This window comes from Aquarana catesbeiana, linkage group LG03, assembly GCF_042186555.1.
Source record: "Aquarana catesbeiana isolate 2022-GZ linkage group LG03, ASM4218655v1, whole genome shotgun sequence".
In the NCBI taxonomy this organism is placed as follows: domain Eukaryota; kingdom Metazoa; phylum Chordata; class Amphibia; order Anura; family Ranidae; genus Aquarana; species Aquarana catesbeiana.
The window spans coordinates 557918283-557944302 of record NC_133326.1 but is presented as its reverse complement, the minus strand read 5'-3'; the positions used below and the strand labels follow the sequence as shown (position 1 = coordinate 557944302).

The window sequence follows — 26020 nt, the reverse complement described above, 5'->3', positions numbered from 1 at the left end:
CAGACGAGAGCTTTTTGTTGGAAATTGCGACCGTGTGTATGCTCCATCGGTCTTTTGCTGGCGGAATTCCAGCCACCAAAAGATTGAGAGTAAGGATAAGCTCCGGCGTGTTCGCATGCTGCACGTGCTGATCTCGCCAGGAAGTCGGCACGGCGCATAGCTAATCACAAGCAGTAAGACATTTTCAGGATATGTGGCTGCAGAGCTCGGGAAATGTCTCACTGCTTGTGATTAGCGCTGCGCCGTGCCGACTTCCTGGCGAGATCAGCACGTGCAGCATGCGAACACGCTGGAGCTCATCCTTAATTGAGAGCATGTTCTCTATTTTTCGGTCGGGAAAAGTTCCTATCCGAAAAATCATGCATGCTCGGAAACAATTTGACGCATGCTCGGAAGCATTGAACTTCATTTTCTCGGCTCGTCGTAGTGTTTTACGTCACCGCGTTCTTGACGGTCCAAAGTTCAGAAAACTTTTGTGTGACCGTGTGTATGCAAGGCAAGCTTGAGCGGAATTCCGTCGGAGAAACCATCCAAGTTTCTTCTGACCGAAATTCCGATCGTGTGTACGCGGCATAAGTGTTTTGGTGGAAACTAAAGAGAAGGACATTTAACAGTTACATGGAACTCTACAGGTGAAACATCAGTTCACACTGAAGGATTATACTACTTTAAAGACTTTATAGGACTTTAGTGATTTATATCTGTTAAATTTCTTCTTTTCTCTCTTTTTTGGCATTCTAACAATTCACAAGCAGATGGAAGCAGAAGAAAGCGCTGTCCTTCCAGACAAAAGTCCTGCTGCGTAGATTGATAGCGCTATATGCAGTCACTGGCCACTTTATTAGATACACCTTGCTAGTACCAGGTTGGACCCCCTTTTGCCTTCAGAACTGCCTTAATTCTTCATGGCATAGATTCAACAAGGTGTTGGAAACATTCCTCAGATTTTGGTCCATATTGACATGATAGCATCACGCAGTTGCTGCAGATTTGTTGGCTGTACATCCATGATGCGAATCTCCCATTCCAGCACATCCCAAAGGTGCTCTATTGGATTGAGATCTGGTGACTGTGGAGACCATTGGAGTACAGTGATCTCATTGTCATGGTAAAGAAACCAGTGGTGAGATGATTTGAGCTTTGTGACATGGTGTATTATCCTGCTGGAAGGAGCCATCAGAAGATGAGTACACTGTAGTCATAAAGGGAAGGACATGGTCAGCAACAATACTCAGGTAGGTTGTGGCATTTAATCAATGCTCAATTGAAACTAAGGGGCCCAAATTGTGCCAAGAAAATATCCCCCACACCATTACACCACCACCAGCCTGAATCGTTGATACAAGGCAGGATGGATCCATGCTTTCATGTTTAGGCCAAATTCTGACCCTACCATCTGAATTTTGCAGCTGAAATCGAGACTCATCAGACCAGGCAAATTTCTTCCAATCTTCTATTGTCCAATATTGGTGAGTCTGTGCGAATTGTAGCCTCAGTTTCCTGTTCTTAGCTGACAGAAGTGGCACCTGGTGTGGTCTTCTGCTGCTGTAGCCCATCTGCTTCAAGGTTCGATGTGTTGTGCGTTCAGAGATGGTATTCTGCATACCTTGGTTGTAACAAGTGGTTATTTGAGTTACTGTTGCCTCTCTATCATCTCGAGTCTGCTCATTCTCTGACCTCTACAAGGCATTTTCATCCACATAACTGCCACTCACTGAATATTTTTTCTTTTTCAGACCATTCTCTGTAAATCCTAGAGATGGTTGTGTGTGAAAATTCCAGTAGATCAGCAGTTTTTTAAATACTCAGACCAGCCTGTCTGGCACCAACAACCATGCCACGTTCAAAGTTACTTAAATCCCCTTTCTTCCCCATTTTGATGATCAGTGTGAACTTCAGCAAGTCGTCTTCACCACGTTTGAATTGCCTAAATGCATTGAGTTGCTGCCATGAGATTGGCTGATTAGCAATTTTTTGTTGTCAAGCAATTGAAGAGGTGTACCTAATAAAGTGGCTGGTGAGTGTAAGTTCCTATAATAAATAAATAAAATATCGGGTTCAGGTTGTTGGGCTGGTTTACAGAGGAACAGTTGCCAAACTGTCACATCTTCCGATCGTGTCTCGGCACTGAAGGGGGACAAAGCTGGTTGTTGTGAAGCAGCTAATGTGTGTCCATGGGCTGTGAGCATGTTGCTTCTTGAAGCACCTTAAGAGTATCTGGAGAAAGTTCATGTTTCATTTGTGGCAGGTGCTTCCTTCCTGCACCAACCGTTTTTCACTTCTGATGGTTCCATTGCCAGACGGTTTATGACCCCACCCAGCAGCATCCAGATAATGCTAAACTCTCGGCTCTATGTTCCAGCTCGTGTCTTCCTGGGTAGTGTTCTGTTATGGGCTTTTTACCTTCCTTGTGTCATAAGAGACCGGGTGGCAATTTTAGCAAGGATAGACAGTTGGTAAGTAGGATTTCATTTCACAAAAGTATTGAATGTTGTGTTTTTTTTTTTTTTTTTTTTTTTTTATGAGAGTTAAATACTGCAGCTGCTGACTTTTAATATTAGGACACTTACCTGTCCAGGGCGCCTATGATGTCCTCGCCCGAAGCCGATCTGGGTGCAGGCGCTGGCATCTTCAGTAAGGGAATCAGGAAGTGAAGCCTTACGGCTTCACAGCCTGGTTCCCTACTGCACATGTGCAGGTAGCACTGCGCGTCCTGACTGGTCCCTGCTGTTTTCTGGGACCTGTGTGTCTCCCAGAAGACAGCGGGGGGGGGCTGGACATTGCGAAGATCGCTGCAGAATCTGCGTCGATCTATTGCCAGAAGTGGGAGCAGATACATGGATTAGAAAGGTATCTGCTCCCCCCCCCCCCCCGAAAGGTGCCAAATGTGTCACCGGAAGAGCGGGGACCAGAAAAGCGGAAGTTCCATTTTTGGGTGGAACTCCGCTTTAAAGTGACTCTTGCATGAAGGAGGTATGAGAGCTGCCATTTCTGGCCTTCTTTTCAAAATGCTGATTGCTTTGCTATGTCTGGTTAGAAACATTTTGGAGTCAGAGACCCAAAAAGAAAAAATCCTAAAAACTTTCGATCAGAAGAGCGAATGCTGGTTAGTTCACACAAAAGGAATGTACATGTACTTCACAGGACAAATGGCTATGCATTTTTATTAAAGTTTATAGTGTGGCACATTTAGGTGGTTGGAAACGTGTTTAGTTTTGAGTACTGTTAAAGTTGAACTAAATTCCTGCTGTCAAAAACTGCGAGCAGGCAGGTTATATATTGCAGAAGAGACATGCAGCATCTCTTCAGTAATAAAAGAAACCTACCTGCCTGTGCGCTCTTCTTTGGCATGTACAGTGAGCTGCACAGCTGAGTTTACATTATTCCAGCCCAGCACCTGTGTGCCGGCATGATTACACTCCTGTGCAGGCGCAATGAAAATCGAAGACTGGCATCCAGCAGAAGATGCTGAGGAGGGATGCAGATCATTGAAGGAAAGGTAAGTTTAGCTACGCTTTAATTTTTGCAGCCTGAAATAAAAATAGACCTTACAAAGAAACAAAAAAATAATTTTCATGGTTCTCGCTAACGTCTTGTAAAGCCGTGTTCACATCGCCATGCACTTTGGTGTGATGCAGTGTCATTCATTTTGAATGGCACCCCAAGGCACCTTCTCAATGCAAATGCATTGTCTGCTGCATTGCCCAAAATTCTGCTTGTATGTTTTTTTGGTGCGTTAGCCTATGCAAATGAATGATCTGCCTTTAAAGCAATCCTTACACCAACAAGGTTAACAAAAGTAAAAAAATTAAAAAGCAGTGTTGCCAGTTCTGTTATTGTAATAAAGGTCAGTAAGGTGCGTTGCTTGGAGCCCTGTTGAGTATGCATAGCTGGGTTAATTTCTCCACAGCAGGAAATGGGGTGCCCACGCAATGCTGCCTAAGGACTGGCTGTACCCTTTGGCTTGACTTGGATCTTCTCTTGAACTCTTTGCCTGACATCTTTTTATCTATTTGTGTTTTTTTTTTTTTTTTTTAGCACGTGTTACTATGGCAGTGACGGCTGGGAATGCCACTTCCTATCCTATGAGTAACCACACCCGTGAGAGAGTGACTGTTGCCAAACTTACCCTGGAAACTTTTTATAGCAACCTCATCCTACAGCATGAAGAACGGGAGACCAGGTACTGCCTCACTGATGTCCATAGTAGGGTGTCCACATATATATTTAAGTGTAAAGCCTAATATTTTTTTTAATAAAATAATAAACATGTTATACTTATCTGCTCTGCGTAATGGCTTTGCACAGAGCAGCCCCAACCCTCCTCTTGTGGGGTCCCCTGCCTGTGCTGCTGGCTCCTCTGCCACACTGAGTGCCCCTATAGGAAGTCGCTTGCTCGATCCCAAGCTGGGCTGTTTGCATCTATTCAGACCCACAGCCTGGCTTGAGCTCACCCCCCATTCTTTAGTCACAGGTTTTGACAGACAGCAGCCAAACCAATGGCTCCTGCTGCCCTTTGCCAAGCCTGTGTGAGTGAGAAGAGGGGAGAATAACTGTTGCAGACGTGCACAGTGCTGGATCGAGTTCAGGCTCAGGTAAGTATTGGAGGGGGGGGGGGAGCTGCTGGGGAGCTACTATTGAAAAGTTTTTTACCTTCATGTATGGAATGCAATATGGTAAATAAACCTTTTACCTTTACAACCACTTTAAAGTAGAAGTTTAGCCTAATGCCGCGTACACACGGTCGGACTTTTCAGCTACAGCCCGTCCGACGGACTTTCAACGGACTTTCAAACGACCGGACTTGCCTACACACGATCACACCAAAGTCCGATGGATTCGTACGTGATGACGTACACCGGACTGAAATAAGGAAGTTGATAGCCAGTAGCCAATAGCTGCCGAGCGTTGGTTTTTGTCCGCTGAAGGTCCGGTGAAGCCCACACACGATCGGATTGTTCACCGGATTTGGTCTGTCGGCATCCGTCAGACAAGTCCGGTCGAAAAGTCCGACTGTGTGTACGTGGCATAAAACTAACTCTAAACCTACTTGCAGCCACATTCTAAGACTAATCTAACCCTGTAAAGCAAAGATCGCTATACATACCAGCTGATCCCACGTTGAGCTGTCAGCGATGGCTTTTCTGTGGAGGCATGTGCAGGAGAGGCAGCCCACAATGGAAGTCCCATAGTAACTCTATGGGTGACATCGCTTTCCAGGCATTTCCCAGCCATTGTCAGCTGTGTTTTCCACACAGCATCTGCTGCTGGAGACCAGACCAGATCAGCTTCTGAAAAGGCATGTATAGCGATTTTTACTTCACAGGGCTAGATTAGCCTTATGCTGGCCATACACTATACGAAAAATTGGCCGAACCCATTTTCAAAAAACAAACATTCGGCCGTGTCCGCAAACGGTAGTGCCATCATGTAATGACCGATAAACCGTTCAGTGGACATAAATGAATGCATTTTTTGTTTGTTTTTTCACATATACCTAGTGCAGACGGTTTGGGCGGGAAATACATTAACCTTTCAATTTATCATTCGTTCTGCAGAAAATTTCCAAACTTGTCCTTGTCCTGTCGTTTTTTCTGCTCAAAAATGTCTCAACGATTATCGATTTTTGTGCCCATTAACTGGCCGGAAAACAAACAAACTGTCTGACAGCATTTCGGACAATTTTTTGTATAGTGTATGGCCAGCATTAGAATGTGGCTGCCAGTAGATTTAAAGTTAGTTAGGTTTAGGCTGAACTTCTGCTTTAATATTTCTTTTACTTTTCCTAATTCAGTTGCCCATTTACTGCAGTGTGTGGTGGTGGTTTTTACTTGGATGCAGTTAGATATTAGGGATCTAAATCATTGCACCATATTTTTTTTTTTTTTTAATGTAAAATTTTCTTTTTTACCCAATGTACTTTTGTGGATTTCAAAGCGTTAAACTGCCTTAGGGCCCATTGAGATCTGTGTGGTGGTGAAGCATGGGAAAACGTAACACGCAGTTTTGCACCGCCATTCATTCTTATAACTCCCCAACACATTTAGCAAGCTTGACATGATTCTGTGTCAGAACAAAGTAACTCTCATGCACAAGCACATCATCCAGGCCCAGAAAATGAAGACTGAACTCGAAAGAAAATTGGATACCCTGACGACACAGGGAAGCACTGACATTGCATCACCGTAGAAGATCGCTTTACTGGGGAAGACTGCCATAATATGCAAATATGCTGTTCATACTTGTACAAAAATCAAAATTTTGAATTTAGTCTGGTGGTTTGACAGTACAAGCAGCTTGGGAACCTCATTTTTCTTTACTGTAATTATACAATACAACTTGGTCATCTTCCCATCGCCAACCTGTGACAAAACACAGAGCATTGAACGGGTGAGGCCATGGCTCTTATGCTTTCAGCGTGTTCCTTGAAAGCGCATGCAGCAAAGCCTGATTCGTTCCCTCTTCAAAGGTAAATGCTGCCATATAGGAAGTTTAGAGGCTACTTACACTAGCTGCACGTGAAAAACATATTTATATAATTGTTTGTGGTTTTATATTTGCCTGAGGTTCATCATTTGTTTTAGTTTTTTTGAGTTAATAAGGCAACCCTAAAATGTAAGATGGACAGTTACTTAAAGTAGAAGTTCAGGCTAAAACTAAAATCTCTAAATCTACTTGCATCCACAATCTAAGACTAACCTATCTAGCCTTTAAAGCAAAAATCGCTATACATACCTTTTCTGAAGCAGCTCTGGTCCGGTCTCCAGCGGTGGAAGTTCTGTGCAGGAGACAGCTGACAACAGCTGGGAAGGGACGTCACCCATAGAGGTACTATGGGACTTCCGTTGTCGGCTGCCTCTTCTATAGACGCCTACACACAGAAGCCGCCACTAACAGCTCAGCGTGGGACCGTAGCGGTTTCAGAAAAGGTATGTATATTGATTTCTTCTTTACAGGGCTAGATAGGTTAGTCTTAGATTGTGGATGCAAGTAGATTGGACCAGAGCTGCTTTAAAGGCTAGATAGGTTAGTCTTAGATTGTGGAATCAAGTAGATTTAAAGTTTTTCGTTTTAGCCTGAACTTACACTTTAATGCTTCAGTTGCCACTCATATTTAAAGTATGATGTTTAGATGGAATGAACATTAACGTGACATATGCTTTCTTTGCTTTAAAGGCAGAAGAAACTGGAAATTGCCATGGAAGAGGAAGGATTGGGCGATGATGAGGTCAGTTTTTTATTTATAAGTATTTGACTTCTTTTTTTCCCATCACAAAGTCCTTGTTTTCATTCCGGCTCATCAGGAAGTGAATAATAGTCGAGCTCTGTACTGAAATGTCAAGCTGCTGCTTTCTATCGTTGCCACCAAAGTGAGTCAAAGAAATGGACCTCTGCCTACCACTTGGGCACAAAGCCTTCATATGCTAGGACAGCACAAGGCTCTGCTAGCCAATGACTACATAAAATTTAAAGCTGACTTGATTATATCACTGTACGAAGAGGATTATTTGAAAATACGCCTACCAATAAATCGCGCATAGATGGATGGATAGATGGATATTGTAAATTTTTCAGTTTTGTGTGCAGACGAACTGTAGTGATTTTTTTTTTTTTTTTTTTTTTTTTTTGCTTTTTCTGCCCTCTAGTGTTATTATTGAGATCTGCAGGACTGCTGAACACTAGTAACATCCTGTAGCTATTACTTCTTTATTTTTTTTATTTATTTTTTTTTCCCCTTTCAATATGTTTTTCAAGATGCTCTTTTGCAGTGATTGGAGTTTTTCGTTTTTTTTATCGATACAAATGTCATTTTATCAATAAAAATGGGTGTTGCTATTTTTCAAATTGTATTTTATTTTTTCTTTTAGAAAAGGCTTCGGCGCTCGCAGCATGCCAGAAAGGAAACAGAATTCCTGCGGTTAAAGAGGACCAGGCTGGGATTGGATGATTTTGAGTCGCTGAAGGTCATTGGCCGGGGAGCATTTGGAGAGGTTAGTTTTTGAAAGATGCTGCAAATTAGAGCAGACTTCTACTGAAATTATTTAACTTTAGAGAGGAACAGAACTCTTAAAGCTGTGGCCAAAAAATGCAGATATAGGACAAGTCTCCAGTATTGCCTGTGGTCTCTCTGAGGCTGATAATTCCAATATTACCATGCATTGTTCTGCACTGTATGGTATAAGCAAGAGAGAGCACCTCCATCTAAGTTTAAACCGTTTTCTAAAAAGAAAAAGATAAAATGTATGCACTTGCTGCATGACAGATACAGTCATCTATGGAGTGGCTCAATCATGCAGAGATCGACAGGCAAGCAGCTGTTCCAAGGTGGAGCGATCAGCAGTCAAGTGACTGGTGTATGCAGAGTTCACCCAGGGAGCTGCTGATTTGTAGGAGAGGGGGCGCTATCAAGGCTGCAGGTGGAACACAAGCTCTGTCGGCTCAGTGGCGACTCCCAGGTAACCGCCAACTCGGCTAGGCTCAGCTCTGCTCCAGGATTGTGCGATGATGTCTTCACTACATGAAGGGGGCATGCTTACGCTTATCTGTCATGCAGTGCATACATTTATTTAATCTTTTTCTTTTATTAACCATTTCACTACAGGGCACTTATACACCCTTCCTGCCCAGACCAATTTTCAGCTTTCAGCACTCTCGCACTTTTAATGCCAACTATTCTGTCACACTACACTGTACTCAAATAAAATTTTTATATTTTTTTTCACACAAATACAGCTTTCTTTTGGTGGTATTTAATCACCCACTAGGTTTTTTATTTTTTGTGACATAAGTGAAAAAAAAGAGCAAAAATTTTGGAAAAAAACCCTTTTTTTAACTTAAATTATTATTATTATATATTTTTTTACACAAAATTATCATAAGTTATTTTCTCACACACAGCATATGCATACTTCCAATTACACCCCAAAATACATTCTGCTACTCGTCCCGAGTATGGCGATACCACATGTGTGTGACTTTTACACAGCCTGGCCACACAGAGAGGTCCAACATGCAGGGAGCGCCATCAGGCGTTCTAGTAGTATAAATTACACATCTAATTTCCTAACGACCTATCACACTTTTTGAAGGCCCTGGAGCACCAGGACAATGGAATTACCCCCAAAATTACCCCATTTTGGAAAGAAAACACCCCAACGTATATTCTGAGGTATGAGTCTTTTGAACAGTTCATTTTTTTTCCAGAAGTCTTTGAAAAACATGGAAAGAAAATAAACTCCTTTTTTTTTTTTTTTTTTTTTTTTTTACACAAAGTGGTCAATTTATAAGATATTTCTAACACACAGCATGTACATAGCAAAATTTACTACCCAAAATACATTCTGATACTCTTCCCGAGTGTGGCAATACCACGTGTGGGAGACTTTTTCACAACCTGGCCACATAGAGAGGCCCAACATGCAAGGAGCACCATCAGGTGTTCTAGAAGCATAAATGACACATACAATTTCCTAACCACCTATTAGATTTTTGAAGGCCCTGGAGCACCAGGACAATGGAATTACGAAATTACCCCATTTTGGAATGCAAACACCCCAAATGTATATTCTTTGAGGCATTATGAGTCTTTTAAATGGTTTATTTTTTTCCAAAAGTTTTTGGAAAACGTGAAAAGAAAATTTTTAAAGTGTTTTTTTTTTTTTTTTTTTAACACAAAGTTGTCAATTTTTTAATTAGATTTTTCTAACACATAGCATGTGCATAGCAAAAAATATTATACTGCTCCTCCTGAGTATGTTGATACCACATGTGTGAGACTTTTACACAGCCTGGCCACATAGAGAGTAGACAAAGGGTAACAGTAAAAGGGTAGCGCAAATGAATATGGATAAGAAATATGGATATGAATAAGAAAAATCACAGTTCATCAATCAGAAGTCCATCAGGGGTTTAAAAGTTTCCAGGTAAGCGGATTAGAAGAATTAAAAAATAATAATGGCAGGGCATCTGCGGCTGCTATCCTCAGAAAGATGATTCTGTATAGAGGAAGACAAAGAGGAGAAACCAGGAAGCGCCACCTGAGTGTAGTATTAAAAGCTGCTTTAATGGCAAGGTAACCGAGACTCACTTACAAGAGGTAAAAACATAGAAGGCTCATCTGTACAAATGCAGGCCTGCAAGGAGGTCTTCTCTCCTTCTCTGTGGACGTTCCCCTGGATGTACTCCTGTGACGTCATCCACGAGTGTCCGATGCTGGTTCCGGCTCCCCCTGGTGGCCACAGGACGTGCAGAGCGACTAGAATTAACACACAGCCACACACAGTGGCCACACCTGGATCCGGGGACCTCCAGACGGACTCCACACATTTGTACAGATGAGCCTTCTATGTTTTTACCTCTTGTAAGTGAGTCTCTGTTACCTTGCCATTAAAGCAGCTTTTAATACTACACTCAGGTGGCGCTTCCTGGTTTCTCCTCTTTGGCCACATAGAGGGGTCCAACATGGAGGGAGCACCATCAGGCGTTCTAGGAGCATAAATTACACATTTCATTTCCTGACTACCTATCACACTTTTGAAGGTCCTGGAGCACCAGGACAATGAAATTACCCACAAAATGACCCAATTTTGAAAAGAAAACACCCCAACTGGTGACAGGTACTCGGGTACTCTGATGGGCTGGTGACAGGTACTCGGATGAGCTAGAGACAGGTACTCAAGTACTCTCAGTTGGTGATGGGCTGTGCCTGGTACTCTGGGGCTGGTGACTGGTACTCCTGATGGGCTGTGACAGATCCTATTTATTTGGGGGGGGGCAGCAATCGGGCACATCCCTGCACTTTTTCAGCCAGGTCTCCTCCTCGCACACTGAGGAGGAGAACCCGGAAACAGGGAAACAGCACTACAGCCGTTTGTTGACATTTGTGACTGGCTGTGATTGGACACAGCCGGTCACGTGGTAAAGAGCCAACTTTGTTGGCTCTTTACCCTGATCGGGAATGGGCTGTGTCTGAGGGACACGCCTCATCCCCGATCATCGCGGAAGAGCAGCGATCACGAGCACAGTACATGTGACCGGCTGTGATTGGACACAGCCAGTCACATGGTAAAGAGCCAGCATCATTGGCTCTTTACCCTGATCGAGGAGGGGCTGTGTCCCGAGGGACACGCCTGATCCCCGATCACCGCGCTGGGGGCCCGCAGTAGTGGCGATAACCTGAGGCCATCATATGACGTCCACCTGGGATGGCAGAGTTGTGCAGACGTCATTTGACAATGGCCCGGTAGGTAAGAAGTCGAAGCGGAACGCCCACCATAGGTGTACTGCCGCAAGGCGGCCACTCTGCGACAGAACACCTACCTAGTACATGATCTGACACTTATGCCAGCGACCCGCTCCCACTGTGATCACACAACGGGAGCCCAGCAGCGTGTACTGTTGACTCAATGTCCGCCAGAACCCGCTGATGACACAAGCAGAAGGACAATGTAAACAAGGCAGATTGTCATTCTGTCAGAAAGGAAGGCATTGATTCTGTGTTTCTGCTAAGCAGGAACATGGATCTTTGCCTTACCCTAGTCAAAGCACCTCCCCATGGTGAGTAAGCACAACCTAGGCACACAGTTAACCCCTTGATCGTATGTGAATGGTGCAGTGCTGTTACAATACTATAATAGAACTTGTGTGGCACAGGTAATAAGCTGTAAATAGAAAGTGATGCTAAAGCTGTACACAAGATGGCAGTATAACCACAGCATCAAATGCATAAAACTTCCAAGGTGACACTGTGAGAAAAGGAATCCAATGCAGGTATAAATCTTCTACAATAAAAATCAAACAGTGCTCATAGATAACATGTCAATGTGTGTAGTGAACTAGTGACAAGTCTCTAGAATAATAATCTTGAGAAGGGGAGTGACAGGTGATGTTCCAATCTTAACCATGCAAACTATGAAGTAAGTGACAGGTGACTCTTCATTTCATGCAGTGACACCTCTAAGTGAAGTGGCCTCTCGCCTTACTGCTGTAAGGTAACAGCATGAGAAAACGTCAATAATTCAGATCTTCTCTGTAGGACCTTGCATAGGTATCTGGTAGCTTCTATAACCTTTTGAGGGTCTTCCTCTCATTAATCCAAGAATCGGTATAAGTTGGTGAATGATGGCTCTTCTGTATTAAACTTCCACACTCGCCCCAACCGGGATGCAAAGGGAAGAAGGGAAATGCCCTAATAGTGTGGTATGTTGTATAAAATGTATTTATAAAATCAATACAAGGTAACACTCAGCAAGATGAGACAAGTAATACATCCACGAGCGCCAAGCTCATCTCCCGTGTCCCTTCCGGTGTGCCTGTCAGCCAATCGAATGGGATTGGCTGACAGGCACACTGGAAGTGACGCGGGAGACGAGCTTGGCACTCGCTCATGGATGTATTACATGTCTCATCTTGCTTAATGTGAGTGTTACCTTGTATTGATGCTATTAAATTTTATATGACATAATACACTATTGGGCATTCCCCTTCTTCCCTTTGCAGCCCGGTTGGGGCGAGTGTGGAAGTTTAATAGAGAGGAGCCATCGTTCGCCACCTTATACTGATTCTTGGATTAATGTGAGGAAGACCCTCAAAGGTTATTGAAGCTACCAGATACCTATGCAAGGTCCTACAGAGAAGATCTGAATTATTGTTTTTTTTCTCATACTGTTACCTTACAGCAGTAAGGTGAGAGGCCACTTCACTTAGAGGTGTCACTGCATGGAATGAAGTCACCTGTCACTTACTTCATAGTTTGCTCGGTTAAGATTGGAACATCACCTTTTACTTCCCTTCTCAAGATTATTCTAGAGACTTTTCACTAATTCACCACACACATTGACATGTTATTTATGAGCACTGTTTGATTTTTATTGTATAAGATTTATACCTGCATTGGATTTCTTTTCTCCCAGTTTCACCTTGGAAGTTTTATGAATTTGATGTTGTGGTTATACTGCCATCTTGTGTACAGCTTTAGTATCGCTTTCTATTTACAGCTTTTTACCTGTGCCACACAGGTTCTAGTATAGTTTTGTAACCGCGCAGCACCATTCACATACACTTATTACTTTGGTCACGGATTCACCTATAGGTGTTTGCAGCAGTTGCTTTGGTGTGTGTGTGTGTGTGTGTGTGTGTGTGTGTGTATATATATATATGTGTATATATATATATATATATATATATATATATATATATATATATATATATATATATATATATATATATATATATACACACACACACCAAAACAACTGCTGCAAACATACACATTTTTTCATCTTCAGTGATTAAAATTAATTAAGAAATAGTTTTTTGTTACATTTTATTTTTTTTTGTTGGGTGTGTTTTTTATAGCAAAAAGTAAAAAAATGTTTTTTTTTCCTCCAAAATTGTCGGTCTTTATTTGTTTATAGCACAAAAAATATAAACCCGTAGAGGTGATTAAATACTACCAAAAGAAACCACTCTTTGTGGGGGAAAAAAAAGCAAAAAATTGTATTTGGGTACAGCGTTACACAACTGTGCAATTGTCAGTTAAAATAACACTGTGCAGTATTGCAGAGGGTAAAATATAGTGCAGACTTAGTGCCTACAGCCCCATAGCTATAACAGGAGTGATGCCCCCTCCCTCCCTTTAAAAAAAACTTAGACTTTCAGCATGCTTTGCAAGCAGGCTGTCATGGATGCACCCATATTTAATGTTTTTTTGTGAATTAAAGATATTATACTAAAAATTCAGACTAATGATATAATCTTTTAAACCTTAAAAAAAGTGTCTCTTCACTGCATCTGAGCACCACAAAGCAAAAACACAATTTGATTCATTTTTAATTTTCAAAGCAAACTCTCCTATCCATCCATGTCTCCATGCTTTTATTTTGTTGAGAAATCACTTAATAAAAACACCCCCCTAGCATGTCTAGCAATCTTGAGTAATGCCCGCGTACACACGGTCGGACTTTTCAGCTACAAAAGTCCGACAGCCCGTCCGACAGACTTTCGACGGACTTTTGGCGGACTTTCAACAGACTTTCTAACGACCGGACTTGCCTACACACGATCACACCAAAGTCCGACGGATTCGTACGTGATGACGTACACCGGACTAAAATAAGGAAGTTGATAGCCGGTAGCCAATAGCTGCCATAGCGTCGGTTTTTATCCGTCGGACTAGCATACAGACGAGCAGATTTCTGGGTCTGGCGGAGTTACGGCGTAACGATTTGAAGCATGTTCCAAATCTAAAGTCCGTCAGATTTGCGACTGGAAAAGTCCGCTGAAGGTCCGGTGAAGCCCACACACGATCGGATTGTTCACTGGATTTGGTCCGTCGGCGTCCGTCAGACAAGTCAGGTCGAAAAGTCCGACCGTGTGTATACGGAATAAGGGTAAATGATTCATGTAGCATTTACTTCCAGGAGCGTGTGCTTGGCTCAGAAAACCCCTTCTCCTCTTCTACCCTTCTGAAGACTCCCCGGATATTTGACATCATTTGCCTAGGCAAGAAATCAGGAAGTAACTGAAGAAATGTAAATAAAAAAAGTTTAAAACAAGTAAATATGATATGCTTTCCTATCTATTTATTAATTCTAGCAGCATTAGTTTATTTATTACATAATAGTGATTGGGAGAGTAAAATTCCACTCTAAGTTGACAAATTGGCCTTTATACTTTTCCTTTAAAGAGTTCTGAATTTGTAATGTCTGCTGTGACAGGGGATGTGTAATTGCCCATTTAGCAAACTTGCAGATATTATATTTCAGGTGCGTCTAGTTCAGAAGAAGGACACAGGACACATCTATGCAATGAAGATCCTCAGAAAAGCAGACATGTTGGAAAAGGAACAGGTTTGTACAAAATTATTCGTCTGTGTCTTCTTCCCCGGCTAAATTTGACTCTTCAACCTATAGTGCAACTTTTAAATCTAAACTCCAGCCAATAGTTTATTTTGGATGGAGGGGAAAGGGGTTAGGACCTCTGTCACATTTTTATTGCCTCTTTCTAATTAGGAAATTTGTCTTCACTTCCTGTCCAGATGGCAGGTGTTTAGGACAGGAAATAATGGGAAAGCTCACTAATGGGGACACAGATAGCAACAAAGACAAAAGTAAAAACATGACTGACAATCTAACACTTCCTATATCTATCCTAAATTATAAATACATTTTGGATGGTGTTGGACCTTGAATCAACCTTTTAGCTAGCCAACATAGAATTTAAACCTGTTGCCTAAAAAGTATGTAAATACTTGTTTGTCCTGTAGCATGCACAGCAGAACTCCTGTTAAAGCCCATCTACGGGCAAATGTTTTAGGTGTTTCGGCGCAACTATTAAAGTACACGTGGCAATGGGCTTTAAAGGAAATTTAAAAGAAGGCATTGGTGTCACTTCAGTAGACAGACTTATTTATAGTAATAATTTAAAGAAAATACATTTGCAATGGCATCTCTGTACTCATAATGAGCGCTTCATAACCTCAGAGCTCATATCGTCATGACCAAATTAAGTTTTCTAATATTGCATATGGTGCAAATCTAACTTGTGTTTTTTTTCTGTAGGTGGCTCATATTCGTGCTGAGCGAGACGTCTTAGTGGAGGCTGATGGTGCCTGGGTGGTGAAAATGTTCTACAGCTTTCAAGACAAAAGGAATCTCTATTTGATCATGGAATTTTTACCTGGAGGTAACTTTTTGAAATCCAGGCAAACTGTGAAATACACAGAAAAATACATATAAAGGTGTTTGCTTGCCAAAGGATTTGTATTACTGTTCATCCATCCTGAGACTTAGCTCTGCCATACAGCACAGCCTTGTCTGGGAGGGGAGGAGACCTGATATTTATCTGCAACATTTCAGGAAAGCTTACTTTTTCTTCCCCCAGCCTGTGTCTGGGACAGTGAAAGGGGAAGCAGCAGACTGATAGCTTTTCTGTCATTCTGCTCTCTCCTCCCATCCATATGTTTTGCACTGCAGTAGAGCTGATTGGCTCCTTGTGCTGTTTTCCCTTTCCCAGTCTAAACTGTGCTGTACAGGAACTGCAAGAGTGCTCGTACCAAGTCTAATTCAGGTACTTGCACTGCTTGCTTTTAAAACAATACATTTGGGGTCTGTGTCGACAATTTTGTTTGTTTCAAATGGGTTTTGCATTCTCGTACAAGTTTGAGAATGCAAAACCTGCTTGAATCTGGTCAGAAGGTGGTCAACTGGACTTCAGATGCACCTGTCAGTGAATTCTGAACGATCTCAAAAGCATTTCAAGCTGATGTCAAACTAATGCCATCGACACAGGCCCTTAATAATGTGTTAAAGCGGTAGTAAAAGGCAGCAAAAAAAAAAAAATTGGGCCCAGGGCAGTTTGTCATAATGTGCTAGTATGCAACGCATACTAGCACATTATGAGCAACTTACCTGAAAACGAAGCCCTATAGCACACTGTCACCGCTATAGGCGCTTCCATCTTCATCCAGTCTTCCTTCTGGGTTTGTAGGCTTCGGCCGTATGAGTGGCCGAGCCATGATGACATCACTCCCACGCATGTGCAGGGTGTGAAGTTTTGAATGGGCTGCAGGGTCTATTCAGAGCCCAATGTACAAGCGCCGGTGACATCACCAGGCGCTTCTAAAGTAAATCTCTCCTAAATGTTTTGGAGATATTTATTGTACCTATAGTTAAGGCTTACCTATAGGTAATAATAAACAAAGGGAGTTTACTCTCACTTTAATGGATTCAGAGCTTTGTTCATTTCTTCCTTTTAAACCTCTCTAAAAATTCAGTGCTTTATGCTATCTGTGCCCCTTTTTGAGGTTTCCCTTCACTGTGTTTTGTCTGACGTCCATCACCTGGACAGGAGGTGGTAGGAAGCCTTCCGTTCAAGAAATACTGTCATAAATACCTGACTACAAGGGTTTTTACATCTTCCTTGTTTTACTAGCAAAATTTTTTTCTTTTGTTATCTGTGTCCCCATTGAAAATATTAACTCTCACTCATCTAGGTGACATGATGACCTTACTAATGAAGAAAGATACTTTAACAGAAGAGGAGACACAGTTCTACATAGCAGAGACTGTATTGGCCATTGATGCAATTCATCAGCTGGGCTTCATCCACCGGGACATCAAACCGGACAACCTGTTGTTGGATGCTAAGGTGATTTTTTTTTGTTTTTGTTTCTCTTTTACTTTTTATATCCCTTCAAACTTTTCTCTTCAGTAAAATGTAGGATTGTTTTTTTTTTTTTCTGCTTCAAAATAAATCCTGTTATAATAGTAATATGTGAGCTGCTATTGGCGACTTCGTCCTGAAACGGCTAGTCTTCTGGCTGTGGGTGCTTGTGTCAACGGGAGGTGGGCTTCTGTCAGTTTAACAGCCTATTTGGGATCATTCGGAATTCATTGCATTTCATCTGCAGTTGACCTGCATATAACCTATTTCTAGCTACTTTTGGATTCCATAGACTTGTATTGGTGGAGTCTGAGTCATTGTTCTGACACGTTTGGAGATCATGAAGTTGAAGAAAAGTTATCTGTATGCTTGTGATGGGTCATATACCTAAGTAGAGGGCAGGGAAATGGCATTTCCAGACACCAAATTCAGTGAAAGCTGCTTCTGTATTTTCATCGTAGATGTTCACCCTCATTCATTGTGTTTCTGGGCCTGCTAACTGGACAGGGCAATTGCCTTGCAGTCCCACTCTACCAATATATTGTCAAGATGAACAGGATTGCCCAAAACCTCAAGCAGGGTGGGAAGGAAGCCAGGAAATAAGGCGGAGAGATCTCACTGCGCAAATCCCTCAGGCCTGATTCACACCTATGCAGGTTGCAGTTTGCATTTTCAGGTGCATTTTGCATTTTTGAATACACGCTTTTGATCCATTGAAGTCTGTGGAACCAAAAACCAGGAAAAAGTCCCTGGACCTTTCCATGAAATGCACAGAAGTGAACTAAATCCATAGGAAACCATGTTAAATGGACTGTAGTGTGTTTCTGCAACGCTGAAAACGCACTAAAAAAATGACTAGGTGTGAACCAGGCCTAAAAGAATTAAAGGCAAAACTTTTTTTTATTTATTTTTTTCATTTTTGATAAAGGAGGGTTATAACCCCTGTAAGATTTATTTATGCCATCTGCGTCCCATTGGCGAGATTTCCCTTCACTTTCTGTCTCATAGCCAAACAGGAAGCGGGAGAAAATCCATCTAAAGTCAGGGAATCTTTGGATGTCACCAGAACTAGTGTCCCCATTGGAAAATATCCCCACTATCCCTGTTCTGGGGACAACCTGGATTTTATTTTACTTTCGCTGATAATAAAGACTGAGAGTGGGAATCTCCCTAACAGGTGCACAAACAGCAATACAAATCTGACAGGTTCTTATTCTCCACATCTAAAACCAAAAAAAAAAACTAGAAGGGCTTTTGTTGAGGTGGTGGTGGTCATTTTGTGGTGGTGGTCATTTCTCAGCAACGCGTTGATTTCTTTCTCAGCAATGAGTGCTGCTGCCTTGACTCCCAAGAGCCTGCCCCCACATTCTGTATAGGGTAAAGGCTCTTGGGAGATGTAGTTCTGGGGCCATATTTACAAACTGACCTCCCAGCTGCTTCCCCCCTGCAAGACGTTTAACCAGTGATGTCACAGGGAGTAATAAAAGTGGTTTCTAGCTACAGGGACGTGGACCATGAAAAAATAAATTTTGGAGCATGATCTAGGGGTAACTTTGATTATTGTCCACACAAAAGGCTAACGTCATTAACCACACATGAAAATAGGGAATGTATTCATCCTAATCATACAGTAAAAGACACAGGACTTGTATTTTATAGACAATGGGTTATATGCTGCTACTTCCGGGTCATTGGACATTGACAAGATAAAAAGAACGTTGCTAGCGCCACCCTAGAGCTTACCCACATAACCCCACCCACTCAGTGATGCTCCAGTTTTTGCTAGTGTGCTTAGGTGATGGACCTATTCTCCTATGGAGAAGTATTTTTCTTTAAAGCCATTTTTTCATTTAGAGCTTATATCAACACCTGTCTGCTTACATTACCTTGCGCTGCCTAGCAGTTTCCAGATTGGTTATCCTTGGTGTGTACCTCAGGGTCCGTACCTGGACTCCTGTGTCAGTTTGGGCACTGAATCCTGTGTTAGGTGCTCTCCTTGGCATGAAGTACAAGTTGCAGGGTGCTATACAGGTCCAGGGCCATGGTCCATTTCTATAGTTCCTAGACATTAAAGACCCTTTCGGGGGTTATCCCAATGTAATGTGTGAAGCCTGGACTTTTAATAGACCCAGTGTTGTGCATAAGGTCCGACAGGGTTTCCCTGTAAAGACTCCAGTTTCTGGATTTTTTTTTTTTTTTTCTCCTTCCAAAAAAGTTTTTAGTAAACAATTTGTACAGACAGGATAATCTTATACAGTACACAGGCAATACTTCCATTACAAGGAGGAAAAGAAAGATGAGAGAAAGAAAAATAAAGAAAAAATAGGAGTATATCAGTAAATTAGGAGTGACAATGGGGAGAAAGATGTGGAATCCCACATGAGAATGAATTCATAGTTCGATTACATTTCGTAGGTAACGCTTCTGGGTGACCAAAATACCATTCCATTACAACTGTTGGAATCTCGCAACCAATGGTCCCAGATCTTATTGTACTTGGCTGGGCATCCTCTGTTAATGTATAAGAATTTTTTGTAAGAGATGATCTTGTTTACTTCCGCTATCCAGTCAGTAAGACTAGGAGACTTCGGTCTCCTCCACTGCCTAGCAATAACTTTCCTGGCCGAGAATTGTGTTTCATGTAAAAATATTTTTGAAAATTTTGTCATTTTCAGTCGGGGGATATCCCCAATATTCACGGCTTTGGATCCAAAGTGAGGGGTGAGCCCATAGTATCGTAGATGAAATCTACTATCTGCTTCCAGAAGCTTTGTTTTGAGGGGCAAGCCCATATTAAATGGAAGTACGTACCCACTTCCCCACGACGCATCAGGCAAGAGCTAGGGTGTCCTCTTTTGAATCTGGCTCTGTGAGATATGCTCTGTGTAAATATATATTTGGGACAGTCTATCAGCTTAGGGTACACGGCTTTGCAGGTGTCTAGTGCCTTGCTCCACTCGTCGTCCTCCAGTACACCTACTTCCCTCTCCCAACGGAATTTAATGTCATATGCCAATTTGGTTGAAGAAGGGGTAATAAGCATGCTGTAGAAGGTTGATATAAGTTTTTGAGGGTCTGTGCTTTTGACTATTGCTATAATAGTGTTAGGGGTGGGCTGTGGAACGGATCGAGGAAATTGTAGTGTAGAGTATAAAGCGTGGCGGACTTGTAAGAATCGGAAGAACATGTGATTTGGGAACGCAAATTCACTTTGAAGGGTATTGAACGTTTTAAGATTCCCGGTCAAAAGTAGGTGATGTAAGTAATATATCCCTTGTGTACTCCAGATTTCAGTGTTAGGAATCTGGAGGAATTCAGATAGCAATTTGCGAGGTCCCATATTCGTCTGTAGTGATTATAATAAGGTCTTGCTATCTCCTTCAGAGCCAGATCCCACTGCAATCGCACTAATTGGGTCCAAGGCTTATTGTGACCAGGTTGGGCAGAGGAGTATACTTAATCTCTCTTTGTCAGTTTTATCTATGTGGAATAGTTGGGACAATTGGAATGCTATGTAATAAAGGTTTAGATCAGGCAAAGTTGTTCAGTTAAATTTATGCAGCCCCACACTCCTAAAGGTAGGCGAGCCCATGTTTGTATTTTGGATTTGATTAAGGTGTAAAGGGGGTCGATGTTAAGGGAGATATAGTCAGCTGGGGACCGGGATACATGGACCCCTAAGTACTTCATAAAATTTACTCGCTGTAGCGGGAGTTGAGCTTGTGACCTAGAGGGTTGGAAGCTATCGACGGGTAAAATTTGTGTCCCAATTAATTTTAAGCCCCGAAAATGATCCAAACTTTTCTATCGTTTGGAGTGCATTTTGAAGAGAGGGACCCGAGTCAGCCATGTACAGCAAGGTGTCGTCAGCATACATACTGATTTTTTTTTTTTTTTCTGTTAAAGACCCCAGATTTAGACCCCGGATCTCTGGATTTTCTTAGATGGATATGGCAAGTGGTTCTGCTGCAAGGGCATACAATAGTGGGGATGGTGGGCAGCCCTGGCGTGTGCCTTTCATGAGGTCAAACGCTGTGGATGGCCATCCATTAGCCACTACTTTGGCCGTCGGAGCTTGGTACAGTAGTTGAATCCACTTGAATCCTTCTAAAACCTGCTTGGTCCGCATATATCAGAGTCAGAATGACCTGGTTAAGATGGAGAGCGAGGATCTTGGCAAGTATTTTAATATCCACTTGGAGCAAAGAAATGGGTCTATAGGATTCTGGGTACCCTGGGTCCTTTCCTGGTTTGGGGATAAGCACTATGATTGCTTCTCTCATAGAGGGGGTAATGTAAAAGTCTCAAAGGTGATTGTATAGGGCCAGTAATTTCGGAGTGAGTATTTCACTGTATTTTGAGTAGAATTCAATGGGTAATCCATCTGAGCCTGGAGACTTAGATCTGGCAAAACTAGCTATTGCACTTATTATTTCATCAGTTGTAAGAGGTGCTTCCAACATAGCTACTTGGTCCTCTTTCAACTGTGGGAATGAGATTCCTGCGAGAAAAAGGTGCATTGTTTCCCCATCTGCAGGTGCCATAGATGTATACAACCCCGCAAAAAAGACCCTAAACTGAGAGGTGACACTGGGCGGGTCTGTAATCTGTCCACCCTCGGGACCATGCAATGAGATAACCGGTGGCCTATCCTCGCTAGGAACCAGGTATGCTAGCAGTTTGCCCACCCTTTCACCATGTTCAAACAGCTTTTGTTTGGAGTAAAAGAGTTTGCGTCTGGCCTTCTCATAGTGCAGTTGGTCCATCATTCTGGTTTGTAACCTGAGGAGGTCTGCCTGCGCAGGAGAAGGGTCAGAGGCATATCATTTTTCTGTGTAGGACAGCTCCGCCACCGCCTCAAAAGCAGCGGCAGAATTGGCCTTCAATCTGTTGATGTGGGATATAAAGGATGTGCGTACATATAGTTTGAATGAGTCCCACACCGCAGAAGGGGAAGCAGAGTTTTCATTTTCCAAAAAGTACTGCCTCAATTTGTTCATGAGCTTGTCATCCTCTGGCAGTAGGGAAAGCCAAAAGGGGTTTTAAGCGCCAAGAGCGGGCGGTTTATTAGCAGGAATACTTGGAGTGATCCAGTAGGGGCTATGGTCAGATAAGAGCCGGGGGCCAAAGGTTGTTTTCCGTAACCGTGGTAGAAGCATGTGGGATAGTAGAACAAAGTCTATAGGGACATAGTTTTGTGAGTGGATGAGAAGCAGGAATATGCCCGAGTGTACGGGTTCTTGTGCCGCCAGGTATCCACTAGGTTAAAATTAGATACAAGTCTGGAAAATCGTGTGTGTGTGTGTGTGTGTGTGTGTGTGTGTGTGTGTGTGGTCCCCGTGTGTGAGCCTGAGGTCTGGAGTCTGTCTTTATTAGGGTTGAGTGTAGTATTAAAATCTCCCATCCAAATTGCTTGCACTGCGGGGTAGTGAGCCATGAACATAAATCCCTCTGTGATAACAGTGATGCAAAAAGGAGGTGGGACATAAAAGGCTAACCGTAAAGGCTCTCCATGTAACTTTGGCATATAAAAAGACATGGCACCCCTGGGGGTGAGGAGAAATATCACATAGCTCAAAATGTAGGGATTTGGCAATGAGAACCAAGACTTCTCGAGCATGGGATGTGTGGGTAGAATGAAAAAGCCCACCCAACCCATGGGCGACGGAGTGTCATCTGTAGACGACCTTCCACGTGTCTCAACCAGCACTATCACATCCGCATGCTGTTACTTAAGGAAGGCGAAAACTGCCGACCTTTTAATCTTGTTACGCAGGCCTCTCACATTCCAGGTAAGAAATTTTATAGATGCCATGGTCTAAACATCACATAAATAGATACACTGATTCCCAGCAACCACCGCTCTCTGGAAAGTTAATGCGGATATCAAAATTTACCCATGGATTTCTCAGAAGCAAACCTAGAAATAAGAATTAAGGAAAAAGGAGTACATCTGTGTGTCAGTTGTAAATATATCATGTTGACCGTATTGCTGTTCAGAAGAGTAAGAACATTCCCCACCCCGCCCTACACCCTCCCCAACTGGTGTGGGCATCAACCCAAAACTTAGTGCATATATCAGTGAGGAAAAAGGGACTGGTTTCTAAGGTATTGAGATAAAGAAACATCAAAAATAGATTAGGTGACTGAAGCAAAAGGTGGAATAGGTACACTGTCCATAGTAGCAGATTACCAGTCACCGGCGTTACACACTCCATGCAAAGCCTGTGGACAGCATAGAGCAGAACTCAGTGTCCAGACCAACCAGCATAACTGTGTTTCCTAGTTGGATGGTGGGCAAAGTTCCGCTGCACTTTGCATGCGTCTAGTAGGACTGCAGTGTCTCCGGAGTCACACTGTCAAAAAACAGGTATAAAAGGGTAAAGGGTAATATTGAACAGTAACTGGACCCTTTAAGGAATTCTGCACACCCGGGAGTCATTTTTAAGGTATTCCGTGAAATAACAACTGGTCATTCAGTGGAGGTTCCCCTAGATTAAAGTAATTGTGGCACATAGAACATAACAGGGTTTTAATTCGCCTGCATTGCAGCTGGTAACAGCATCCTGGGGAATCTAACAAAAATTTTTTTGGAAAGTGGTGCTGCAACTGTAGTATAGGGCCTGATCAGCGCGTTTGCCATTTATTTTGCTGCTCTGCCAGAAGCTTTGCGGCGTTCCAACCAAGTGATTACCTCTTCAGGATCATCAAAAAAGAGGGGCACGGTCCTCTCCTTCCATTCTGAGACGTGCAGGGAACAGCGTAGAATACATTAGGTGTTGGATTTGCAGCTGTTGTTTTGCTTCCATGAATCTCTGGCGACGACGCTGGACCTCTGCCGAAAAGTCAGGAAATATATCCACCTTAATATTCCCACGAGGTACAGTATGCTGCCTTTTTCCCTGGCCAGTCTTAGAGCTGCATACCATCTTTGTAATTAAGGAATTTGGCTATGAATGTGTGTGTGTGGTGGGGGGGAAGCTCCCTGAGGGGGCTCCAGTTCTCAGACATGCACAATACAGCCTGAGTGACAAAAGCAGATTTCTCTGCCACTGTGTCTAAATTCTTTTGGAAAGTGAAGGTTCTACAAATGTACATTTGCTAAAGGCCAGAAATGCTACAGGTCCTCTTATCCCCTGACCTTGAGAAGCAAACCCTCTTTTATTTGAAGATGTTATGGAGGAAAGTATTGAGGATACTGATTTTGTAGTAAAGGCAGTGGAGAAATTTCCTCCCCCTGCATTTTAGCCCATGTACAAGCCATGTAAACGAACAGCGGAGTCAGTTTACACCCGATCACCCATAATACAGACCAGGCCCTGTCCATGTCCACTCTGCAGAAACTAAATGTGCACAAACCTGTCATCCACCCGCAAAGTCTGCCCTGTGTTAAAAAAAAAAAAAAAAAAAAAAAAAAGGGGCTTTACAGCACCCAATTTTCCACAGCCAAAACGGATTCCTGTGGATACTAGGACTTGTTAAATCAAAAAACCCTGTTCCCATACATACGCACATTGATACATACGCACATTGATTGTATTTCTTCCACCTCAATGAGGACATTGCCCTCCCTTTCCTCTGCCCTACCCCAAAAACATGACAAGGAAATTTCCTCACATTGTTTGGATGTGGTTAGCGCTGTCCAAGTCTGCTTGTCAGTTAAGACCTAGTGCCGGTTCACACTGCAGCAATGTCCGATATCGGATTTGATTCGCACTGCGGTGCAAATCACATGCGATCTCTGTGCGATTTTCAGTCATCCAGATAGTATGGCTGAATTTGCATCGCATGTGATCCGATTCCTGTCCGATTTTGCAGTTTGCACTGCGATATGTGAACTGATTTGGGGGTGTCATTAAATTTTTTTTTTTTTTTTAATTGACACTCCCAGCAGTTCGCATAGGGTAGTGTGAACTGCCGCCGGGAAACATGTGATGTGGGAACCCGCAATGAATTTGCAGGGTTCCTGCGTCGCTGCAGTGGGAACCGAGCCGTTTCGCAATACTGAGTCCATTTTTGTTCTACCTAGAGGTCCTCATAGAGGACACCCTGCTTCAAACAACTGATTCCCAGAATCTTCCTTCATTTTATTTTCCTATCTGAGCCCATTCTACCGGGGCTGTTGGTGTCTTCTGGGCTTTTTTTTATCATCAAGCATCTGTATGTCAGATTTGCACGGCCGTCACCTGGTCTTCTGTTCTCCAAGTTTTACCAGGGGGACCTTCAGGTCACCTGATGTGACCTTCAACCACAAGGTCCTTCATGCTGTAATCTGAAAATTTTGTTTGGGTTCTGTAAACCCTTGTGTTTCTTGTGGGCCTGTTGGCAGCTCCTTGTTGCTGTATTGTTGCCAGTGGCGGCTGGTGACGTTTTAAAATGGGGTGGGGGGGGGGGTGCCAGACCCCGCCTGCCCTTTTTGACCCCTCCCTCTTCTCATAAACCCCACCCCTAGAATCCACCCACTCCACTTGCTTCCACCCATAGTGTCAGGAGTATACAGCCCCAGCGTCACAGGACAGAGTATACAGCTCAGCCTCGCTGATTGGCACTGACAACACTGGCCACTCAGCCTCACTGATCAGCACTGGCTCATGGGGTACTAGTTAAACGGGACCCTCTGGCGGCACTGACAGCAACCCCCCCCACCCCCGGGTTCGCGGCTCTGCTCTGATAGCAACCCCACCCCCACGGGTGGTCCGGCACTTACTGTCAGGCTGTGGTATCCTCTGAGTGCTGACTTTGACTTTGTCTCCACCAGAGCAGCAGCAGTGGCGGAGGTATCCTTCCTCAAGTCCAGTGCGTGTCTTCTCTGCTGGTGCCTCCTCTTCCTAAGTGCCAGGCATCCAATAGGATAGGA

At 43.0% G+C, this 26020-nt stretch overlaps 1 protein-coding gene across 7 annotated transcripts in view; it reads left to right on the top strand.

The window, feature by feature from the left end:
• Positions 1-26020, top strand: part of STK38L (serine/threonine kinase 38 like) — a 74770-nt gene that overhangs the window by 33665 nt on the left and 15085 nt on the right. For 6 of the 7 annotated variants that reach the window (XM_073621745.1, XM_073621744.1, XM_073621742.1 and 3 more), the window contains 6 exons: positions 4039-4183; positions 7177-7228; positions 7869-7991; positions 14766-14849; positions 15561-15684; positions 16994-17148. In XM_073621745.1, the coding sequence (XP_073477846.1) occupies positions 4050-4183; positions 7177-7228; positions 7869-7991; positions 14766-14849; positions 15561-15684; positions 16994-17148 (672 nt within the window). In that variant the 5' untranslated portion in view covers positions 4039-4049. Of the gene's footprint in view, positions 1-2343; positions 2457-4038; positions 4184-7176; positions 7229-7868; positions 7992-14765; positions 14850-15560; positions 15685-16993; positions 17149-26020 lie in introns of those variants that run through there. The other variant, XM_073621740.1, reaches the window with a different exon arrangement.